Source organism: Takifugu rubripes, chromosome 16 (genome assembly GCF_901000725.2).
Source record: "Takifugu rubripes chromosome 16, fTakRub1.2, whole genome shotgun sequence".
Lineage (NCBI taxonomy): Eukaryota > Metazoa > Chordata > Actinopteri > Tetraodontiformes > Tetraodontidae > Takifugu > Takifugu rubripes.
The window spans coordinates 12487531-12498146 of NC_042300.1; the positions used below are offsets into that span (position 1 = coordinate 12487531).

The following is a 10616-nucleotide window of genomic DNA, read 5'->3' on the forward strand; positions in this document are numbered from 1 at the left end:
TTTGTTTGAAACCCCCTGAACTTCACGTCTGTAGGAAATATTTCTGAATGTAGTTGCAGCCTCAACCTGAACTGAACTTGTGCACCGGGGTTGTTGGGTTGTTGTTGTTGTTTCCATATGCTGTTGCTCTTAGAGGTTTGGGTTCAGGGACGAGGGTGATTAAATAAAAGAACTATTTCATTCACACTGGCTCTGTTGAATTCTGTCATGTACGATTAAGTTAACGAGTGCTTCATTTAGGGTTTTCCCCTCCACCAAAACAGCTCTTTAAAGAGGTTTTACTGTAAAATATAATACCTTTGCAAGAATATAACCTTTTCAACATCAAAACAACCCTTAACCATGAAATAGGCTCAATGGCGAGTTTCAGGCTACAAGCACCAGGGGTCGCTAAACTCATGTCAAACCCAGTCCTCGAGGGCCACGATCCAGCCGGGTAGGACAGAAAACCCGGCTGGATCGTGGCCCTCGAGGACTGGGTTTGACATATGTGCTAGAGTAACATCAGGGTGGGGGGGGCGGGAGCTCAGTCCACTGGTGACCCGGGACTGTTCTCTGCTATGGGGAAGGAGTTGTCACTTTTTAAAGTTAACGGCAGCAGGTTGAAATGGACCAACCAACCTCCCACTGAAACCGGACCAGTGAAACTACACGCTGAACATGAGTCAAGACAAACAAGTTAACTTAAACAAGCTTATTTTTAATGGATTTGCAAAACTGTTTGAATTTCCAGAGAACTTGTGTACGTCCCACCCAATCACCCTGTGGCAAACATTGCACAGTATTACAGAAATAAATCCAACCCAGAGTAATGTGCATGCAGAGAAAAAAAACATGGGAAAAGAAACTAAAGTAAATTTAAAGTCAAATAATTCATAGTTAAAATAAAACTGATACACAGGACATACTGCACTATGTGGTTCTCTTAGCTGGAGGAGAAATTCAAACGCTTCTGCTTCAGTTCGGCAGACGTCTGCATAACTGAATATTAAACTGTAATTTTTAGGTGTTGTGGCCCCGCCCACCACACAGCCCCGCCCATCTTCCATATAAGGCACAGGACAAAATCAACCCCACTACAAAAGGAGCTAGCCACGCCTCCGTCACTCGGTAACAAATTGTTAATGACCAAATACGACTCAACAGAAACCCCACTAAGTGTACAAAATGTTAAATCTATTCTCATTTTTTTGTAGTATTTTTATTTCCTTTGATGGTGAGTGCTGTGGGTGGGGAGAGGTCAAGGGGTCATGGGGGGGCCCCAACCAGGCAAAGGAAATATTAAAAATAGGAGCTTGTCTTTTTTTTTTTTTTTTACAAGTTTTAAAACAAATGACAAGAAACGTGACTGGATTTCTCTTTATATTAGAAATAAAAATGACCATCAGATGGAGAGTGGAAGAATGTGATGTGGTGGGGTGGGGTGGGGGTGGGGGGTGTTAGACAAGTGAAGTGGTTTATTGTTTTATTCTGACATTATCAGTGTGCAAGAAAACTCATGAGACAGGTTAGAGCAAGAGTTCAGGTTAGCAATTAGAGTGTGGGTGTGTGTGCGAGTGTATGTCAGTGTGTGTGTGTGTGTGTGTGTGTATGTCAGTGTGTGTGTGTGTGTGTTAGTGAGTGAAAACAAAAATTGTTCAACTGCAGCACTTGCTCTTCCAGCCTGTGACTCCGCTTCCACTGCTGATGTCAACGTTTTCACTGTTGGGCTCTTTTACAGGCGTCTGTGGCAAAAAGCAACATTTACGTTAGAACTTCCGTTTAAATAACCCGTAAAAGTGTAACGATGATGCTGCTGTCATGGGTCCACAACATCGGCTGTGGACCATTTCCATCCCAAAATGATAAACACACTGGTACAATCCACTCAATTACTGCACAGCTACTTTAAACTCAGACATGGTGTTTTAGCTTCCATTACATGTATTTAATTGTATTGCAAATGACCAGAGAACTTTTAAAATGAAGAAAAATGTGATGTGCAATTATAGTTTCATGTTTTCAGAAAAATGCAAAAATAACCTGTCAGTATTATTTTGATCTATTCTCAACACTAAAACGGATTCTGATCGTTGGACAGTGCCGCCTATTGGCAGCTAGAGGTACTACACAGCGAAGATGGCACTTTGAAAGCTAAAATTGTATTCAATTTAGAAAGGTTTTCTTTAAATCATAAACCATGCACTGCTCTAGTCAGACCACTTCCTCCAAATCTGGAAACTAGAACAGCATAAATTGATGGAAAGGTTGCGTGAAAAGGGTGGATGAAGGTATTTTATATATGGCGAGAGGCTCCGTGAGCCCGGCGTACCTTTCTCAGGATGTCTTCTGCTAACGTGAGGAAAGCTTTCTCGATGTTGATGTTGGCCTTAGCACTCGTCTCAAAAAACCTAATGCCGTGCTCCCTCGCGATCTGTGGAGAAAGAGTGATGAGCAGGGCCACTATTAAATCCCCAAGTCCAAAAATAGCGTCTGATCCTCGGAGCTGGACACAGATCAGGTATCACACATTCACACATTCCGTCTCCAGTCGTGTGTGTGTGTGTGTGTGTAAGCGGCTCTTAAATCTACCAACAAAGGAGTCACTCTCAGGTTCCCTTTATAAAGGGTTTTTTTTTAGAAAAGTCCCGATAGTCGTGTGATCGTGACCTGCTCTCAACTCTGAGGTAATTACATATTTGTAGATGTTTCCTTCGTGTCCTCACCTGCTCCCCTTTGGCTTTTGGTACGACCCTCTTGTCCTCCATGTCACACTTGTTGCCTAACAGCATCCTCTCAACGTCTTCATTTGCATGCTGAAGATGAAGGAAAACCAAGGTGATGCAAATGCTTGTGCAGCTACAGGTAAAATTAAATTTGCCCCATGATCCCTTGTTTCAGAGCAAAGCCTGCAGGAGGATCTCCATGACAACCAGTAAAGCCTGTGCGCGTTACCTCGTCAATATTGCGCAGCCATTTACTGATGTTCTCAAAGCTCTTGGCGTTGGTGATGTCATAGACCAGCATGATGCCCATGGCTCCTCTGTAGTAGGAGGTGGTGATGGTGTGGAACCGCTCCTGACCCGCCGTGTCCCTGCGGAGACACAGTTACGCTGTCACATTCGGGCCGGCGCCTGTGTCCCAGAGGTCAGATGTGCAAATGACGACATTTGCATGAGCTCTCAGGAAGAACTGAACAGTATCGTCACTGAGGCCGGTTGGAGCCCGGAAAAAGGCTCCGTTTAGAGACACGTCCCACTTCAGAGCCCGGCTCCGGAACACCGACTCCTGCTGTCCTGGACTCGAGCAGCACGGTTCTATTCCCGTCCGACGCTGCGCAGGCACGGCTGCTGGCAGACGAATGTCACCGCAGAGCGCTGCAGCACGCTGGGACGGCGCCGTGTTTACAGCACACACCTCACAACCAACAACGCCAGCATGTTGGCGAGGTGCTGGCGTGGGAACACACGGTCAGGTTCCATCAGTGCGGACGGGCCGGGAAACCATGGTTAAAGGCACTGGTGAATCAAACCCTGGAGAAACGCGGCCCCCTGCTGCCCCCCTGCTGCCCCCTGCTGGCCCCGTTGCCCCCGTTGCCCGTGCTGCCCCCCTGTTGCCCGTGCTGCCCCCCTGTTGCCCGTGCTGCTCCCCTGTTGCCCGTGCTGCCCCCCTGTTGCCCCTGCTGCTCCCCTGCTGCCCCCCCGGGTCTGTTCACGAGTGTGGGCATCTTACCAGATCTGTAGTTTGATCTTCTTTCCTTGCAATTCGACGGTTTTGATCTTGAAGTCTATTCCTGCCCAAAGCAAAGCACAAGGGTGTGAACGTTAGAGGCAGAACGGAGACAGAACCAGACAGAACCGCAGAACCAGACAGAACAGCAGAACCAGACAGAACAGCAGAACCAGACAGAACAGCAGAACCAGACAGAACATCAGCCCGGCGGGGTTCTGCAGCCTCACGTTGGGGCTCGTCATCTGCCGCTGAGCAGAGACGATAGAGACGCCTCGTTACTCCCAGGCCGACATCTGCCCACGTCGGCCAACTGCCCCCCAGCTCCACCCGTCTGATGCCCCGGTTCTGCCCTGATAGGAACCGTCCTGTCTGACCCGACACCGGTCCCTCATTTCTGCCCACCTGGGACTCAGAATCACTGGAACTGCAGCTTTAAACTAAACAGATCTTTATTGATCTGCTGACACGTCTGAGCGACGTCACGCCGCCATAAAAATGCTTTTATCCTCATGAGACAAAACACGTTGCAACAATTCCGTGGTGACGCAACACCCGATCCACCAACGACTGATTCCTAACCGGTGTTTCACATCCGCAGGGGAACCTGAAGAGAAGAACCCGAGTGATCGGCCACGTGCACGCGTAGTGATCGGCCACGTGCACGCGTAGCTGTCACGTTCGGTGGCTGCAAATCTGCTTCCAGTTGGTCAAAGGCGGCAGCACATCGCCGTCCGCGGTGCTGACGTGCGCCGCCTCCTGGATCCACTCGTGTCCGATGATTCTTCACCCAGGAAAAAGGATCCACAGAAGATCAAAGATCAAACCCTCCCCGTAACTCTGGAACCAAGAGAACGCGCGCTGCCTCCATGTTCTCGTGCAGATTAAAAACCTTCTGGTTCATGACGCCACCCGGTGACACCATGAGGCAGAAACGGTCCGGTCACATCAGCCAGACCCAGTTCTGTCCACGTAACCCTGCTCAGAAACTGTGGGGCCGAAGGTTGGAGGAACATCTGCGCTGTAGGTGGGGCGGCAACACGGAATAATGAAGGAACTGGCTGCCAAGCTGTGACTCACTAAATATCCTGCATTCCCCACAGAGACGGGGAGGAACCCAAAGACCCGCTGAAAAACAGAAATTCAAGAGGAAGGTAGAGGACCTTCCAGGGTCCCCACAGGGACGCGCTGCTGTCCACACGTCCAAAGACAGGACGCGCGTTGAGACGGGAGGACGACTGAAGAGGACGAGCAGAGGGGACGGTGACGGAGGAGACGGGAGTTTCCAGGGGGGTATTTTGAGAAGCAGCTGTGCATCCCCGTCCACAGCGTGGACACGGGTGTCCTGCTCCGTCTCTTCCACAGAGGTTCCAAATCAACCGGTTCCAGTTTGTTCACGCGTCAAACTGGGACGTCCAACCTTCCCGTCAATAGAGGCCGCCGCAGGGTTTTGGGGTTTTATCCCCTGAACGTGGCCTTGTGATCGGCTTCCTCCGCCTCAATCGGCGGCATTTTTAGCGTCACACACACGCCGACACACAACCTCCCGAGCCGACACACAACTTTCCGAGCCGACACACAACCTCCCGAGCCGACACACAACCACCCGAGCCGACACACACAACCTCCCGAACCGACACACACAACCTCCCGAGCCGACACACACCCTCCCGAGCCGACACACAACCACCCGAGCCGACACACAACCTCCCGAGCCGACACACAACCACCCGAGCCGACACACAACCTCCCGAGCCGACACACAACCACCCGAGCCGACACACAACCACCCGAGCCGACACACACAACCTCCCGAGCCGACACACAACCTCCCGAGCCGACACACAACCTCCCGAGCCGACACACAACCTCCCGAGCGTGGTCGCACTTGCAGGCCAAACATCGTAGAAAGGCACGTGTAACACTAAACCGAACAAAACAAAGCGACGCAGCAAACACATCCAGTCGGACAGGTTGCGGCACGGACGCGACAACGTGTCCTTTTCCCCAAACTTCGGGTTTTTCCTCAAACCGTCACAACGCTGTGGAAATCCGCTCTTTTCCTTCACCTCATTTCATCCTCCTGATTCCAAAGTCAATCTTTAACGAAGCCATTTGAAACAGCCTGAAATGGATTTCAGAGTTAAATAAGTGCGTCTAAAGTCACAGTGGCGTTATCAACAACAACAGCAACACGCACCATCAGCCGATGGAATGACGTGCACGGCTCACTCGTGCGCAGCTGTAAAATATCTGTGCAGCGCGTCCAGGACTTCTGTGGTCGTTCCAGAGGAGAAAAGCTCCGCTTGATTATATAGAACACGTCACTTACTGGCCGAGGCTCCTCGACTCACATTTGCTCCATCAAGTCCTTAAAAGTAAAACTGCTCCACATCCGTGGGACAAAATAATCGGAACAATGAGAGAAACCTGCGACTTCTCACAGCTCGTGGATGTGACGCTGATAAAGACGAAAACCACTGATGTTGCTTAAGGAAAATGTTGCTTTAAAACTCGCACATTTGTTCCGTTTACACGAGTTTGAGGAGCGGTCTTAATAAAAACCCCGGACGAGTCCATCTGGCCGGAACGTCATCATTTCCTGGCCGGACTGAGCTGAAAAGCTTATGTATATACTGTATATAAGTCTTATTTTATTTTATTTATCTTATTCTAGTGTGGTGTTGATGTCTAGTGTTATGTTGAATGTCGCAGCAGCACACCATGACAAATTCCTAGTTTGTGTAATACTGTGTATTACATGAACAATGGCAATAAACCTTCTTCTGAAAAGTCACTGAAGTGCAAACTGCAAGTGTCAAAGAGCGAAGACGAAACCTCGACGGAGCATAAACGTGTGGCAGCAGGACCCCAACGAGCCTGGACACCACTGGGAAGGCTGTCAGGGCGCTGGGCCTGGAGAAGAGCAGAGATTACTGACTTTCCATGGTCATCTTCGTTCCATTCTGATCTGACGCGTTATGAATAAACGCAGTTTGCACCTGACATCCCTCACAGGTTGGAACATGGACTCAAGAACGCTGGTCAGAGGCAGGAAAGTGACATTAATGTCACCATTTCTGAAGCCCTGCAGGCAGAAGTGACCCCAGGTTCCCCTTACACCATGATGCATAACTTGAAATACCATTTTAGATAACCGAACACACACTTGCGTATTTTGACAGTCGCCGACTACCGTCGGTGCAGATTATACACGGTTAACAGCGAAGTCTGGGGTGTAACTCATTAATAGATGTGATTATTTGGTATCCAAGTTGAAATCAAGACAGTGAGTGACGTGGAAAGAGTTTGTTCAGCTGTAAGAGGCCCTGCACCGCTCCAAAGTTGGAGCCATGTTAGCAAACTAGCCCGACACTGGGTCGAGTGACATGACAGGATCTCCTCGCAAGGTAATTGTAGCCGTTAGCTGTCGGTCAGTCCACAGGAAAATCGCCTTCTTCTGAGGCAAAAACGCCACATGGTGGAAGGAGAGAGTGCGTGAGGTCAGCGTGAAGGGAGCCGAGGGAGACAGCTCGGATGGAGGCCTGGCGTGATGCTAATGTCAGCGCACGCTGGTAGCATATTGGCTAACCGAATGTGCCCTGCCTACAGCTGCGGCAGAGGGTCACCAACTGTCAGCCCACACCCAAGGAAACGCGACCCAAAATGCCAGCGAAGGCGCACGTTTAGTCTCTGTGGCAGTTTCTTACCTATGGTGGAAATGAAGGTTGTGTTGAAGGCGTCGTCAGAGAAGCGGAACAGAACACAGGTCTTCCCCACGCCCGAATCGCCGATGAGGAGTAGCTTGAACAGCAAGTCGTACGTTTTCTTCGCCATCGAAATAGATTACGTTCACCTTGACGGGACAAAAAAACGATATCCTAGCACGCCTGTGTGAGGTCTAAAGCCAGATCCTTCGCCAACCCGACCAACTGGCCCGCTCCTTTGGACTGTTAACGCTTAACAAGCTGGGATTGTTGATTAGCTTGGCAAGCTAGTTGGCTAAATACCATCCAACAGATCGTCTCTATAGATGTGTCCGGAGTTCTACTTGCCAAGTCTGACCAATTCGCCCCTACCGCATGAGAACAGAAAGCAAAAATAGGCTCTCCTCCCGTGTGATTCCCCTTTTCCACTCTAATTTCTCCCACACAGTTGGGACAAAATGGCTCCTCTCTAACCCGACTCACTCTTTCTTCAAACTAGCGGCGAGCTAATTCAAATTCTCGGCACACCCCGTCATTCCAGGGCCTTGTCACAATAGAGACCTGTAGGGATTTTCAAAAAAAAAAAAATCTAAACGTAATTGCGATCTGAGTCGCTGTGGGTACAGAAAGATTTCCCCTTTTCTACAGACAGATTACCACCGAAATATAGACGACCGCCGTCGCCTTCGAATGGGAGCCTTCGGGGAGACACCCTAGACCCAAAGGCACGCCTTTCCACGCCCATTCTGTCAAAATGGCCTGTTTCCATTGGTCGACGCTGCCGTCATTAATGTTGAACTCCAATGTGATTGGATATTCTATTGAACGAGCGGCAGGGGGCGTATCTGAAATAGTCGTTCAGAGAGGGTAATAAATGCCAGCGCGTAACGAAAACTGCCATTTCTGTCGCATTTCCCCCCTATGATCCCTGCATGATGTCGCATCTGTGTACGTTTTCTCGGATTTGAATATGTGAAATCTACGGGCTTGTTACTTTTGTAGTAACTCCTCGGTAGAGGTTCGGACTGAGGCAATACTGAAGGTGACGTATGGAAGCGCGCACCTCTGATAGGTGGGAACGCGCGATTCCAGTCTTTCTGTCAGAACCAGACGGACAGGACTCACATCTCCAATGCACAACACTAATTATATCAGGCACAGGCTCCGGCTACATGCATGTCAGAAACGACAGCCTATACTTTTGTCACCGTGACTTTCTCAGTGAGGCTTTCTTTGTTCTGCTGTTTGGTTTTCCAATTTCCCCTTTAAAGCCGCTGTGGCCACTAGAAAGATAACAACAATCAATACATGATTCAAGATTCAAGAGTACTTTATTGATCCCTTTAGGGGGTGTCCATCAGGGAAATTAGCATGATCCTTGATATGTGACATCATACAGTCAGCATGTAGAAGCATCCAGAGATGTATAACGGGTCGAGCAACTATTCGCAGCAGACAGCGAACTGCAGCTACTTTACCCTGGAACAACACAGTTCCTGGCGCTATGTAGTGGTGGTGCATGTGTCTGCAGAACAGTCACTGTTATTATGTGAGGGTGAGTCTCGACGGAAGGATTGCCGGTTAAGGCAGCAGATTATGGAGTGTGAGTCCAGTCAGAGAATCAAGGAGCTTGGAGAGAGAGATAGAGGTCCAGTTTCATCTGAGGAACAGGATGAAGGATGGGCTATCGGTCCAGATGCACCAACAAGCCAAAGGGTTTTATGCTTCATGCACAACAAGGTTGGGCAGGAGGCTTGAGGTTACACGTACAGGTTAGTGGTCCTGACTTTAACCAACAGCGACACTGAGCAGTAGTCATGAAATGGCATGAAAATTTCACGTTATAATCACTTTCTCTGGTGCCACAAGTCACTTGTAATGAGTTCTGGAGTTTGCTTTTCCTGTAGTGTGTGGTGTGTGTAGTTTAGGGTGTGTTGATCCGCTGATGCACTCAGCTGTGAGTCAAACGGAGTGATGTCATGGTTTAAGGCCTTATTTCTGTTTGTGCCGGGCGTTTCCCACATCCTCCTGTCTGCAAGCATCAGGACTGCTGAGCCACTAAAGCCTTTCTAATAACTGTCTCCATGTTCATATCATTACTCTGCATGTGTTTGTGTGTGTGTGTGTGTGTGTGTGTGTGTGTGTGTGTGTGTGTGTGTAGCACTTTTTTAGTCAGCTACAGTTACCATGGACCAGATAGGTTCGACTACGGGAGCAGTGAATGATTTAAATGTAGTAACAATAACCACAGACCAGAAAATAAGTTTAAATTGCCGGCATATTATTTGAATGAAACAGACAGAAAAAACATCAAATATACAGTTGACATACAATTGACAGGCTTTTGATATCACTTTCAAAAAAATTGAAATATTCTTCCCTTTTTGTTCAAGTTTGTAGTTTTCAATCCTTTTTGGGTTCTTCTTTTCTTTTTTTTTAAGTTACAACCATTTCTCACATTTTGTTATTTATACCAACAAACCAGTTACACTTGGGACAATACCCTTAAAGTACTCACAAGGATGAATAACCAAAAACACCATAGTAAAATTTAAACTCAAAATAATTCAGCAAAAGACTGAACAATTTGTTTCCAAAAATAAATGCTTTTTTCTTAAAAAATGTAATTAAACGGGAAAAAAAAAAAGATCCTTTTATTGTCCTGAACCTTTATTTAAGAGTCTATGGAAGTCTTCTGCACTTTTGCAGAGAGATGTGGGCAAATCCTACCAGTTCTGATGAAGCAGGGGGCTTTGCTTCTGCGTGATGCACGGGTTCTGGGTCATCGCGGTCTCCATGGGTGGCTCGCCATCTTGTATTACGCACGTGGATTCCAACTCTCCGATGGTTTCTGGTCCACTCTTTAAAAAAAAAACCTCCTCGAAGCACGGAAACAACTCCAGTTCAACTCTTTTTTTTTCACTCTTTTCTCTTTTTTCTATCCCAATCAGCGGCTCTGTGAAGATCGTTGCTCGTCTCCAATTCAGGTGCAGTGGAAAGGTCAAAAACAACCCGATTGGCTGTGGCTAGTCACCTGGTCCACGTCAGCACAGCCCTTCAAAATAAGAGTCTAAACACAAATTTCAAATCGCTTCAAACAAAATGGAACATGATTTTATTGTATGAGGCTTTGTAAACCAGGGTTACACCCTCCCCTCTTAATTCTATGCAAGTCCCTTTGCATAACACATAGTTTAAACT

The 10616-nt window shown here is 48.1% G+C and overlaps 1 protein-coding gene across 1 annotated transcript; it reads right to left on the reverse strand.

Annotated features, from left to right (window-relative positions):
- Window positions 1-679: 679 nt before the first annotated feature.
- rab10 (RAB10, member RAS oncogene family) lies at window positions 680-8123 on the reverse strand. Its single transcript, XM_003971911.3, has 6 exons — window positions 7419-8123; window positions 3712-3772; window positions 2935-3073; window positions 2706-2795; window positions 2312-2413; window positions 680-1724 (listed from the first exon to the last, which is right to left on the reverse strand). Exons 1-6 carry the CDS (start codon window positions 7543-7545, stop codon window positions 1638-1640), a joined length of 606 nt encoding a protein of 201 aa, XP_003971960.1. The 5' UTR covers window positions 7546-8123; the 3' UTR covers window positions 680-1637.
- Between the last annotated feature and the right edge of the window lie 2493 nt (window positions 8124-10616).

What these genes read in the sequence shown, in the direction of transcription:
- rab10 (XM_003971911.3), bottom strand. Translation starts at nt 7,545, where the DNA reads ATGGCGAAGAAAACGTACGACTTGCTGTTCAAGCTACTCCTCATCGGC. An exon ending in AAGATCAAACTACAGATCTG is followed by an intron (nt 3,074 to 3,711) that starts GTAAGATGCCCA and finishes GTGTCTCCGCAG; the next exon opens with GGACACGGCGGGTCAGGAGC. An exon ending in GGCTGCGCAATATTGACGAG is followed by an intron (nt 2,796 to 2,934) that starts GTAACGCGCACA and finishes CTTCATCTTCAG; the next exon opens with CATGCAAATGAAGACGTTGA.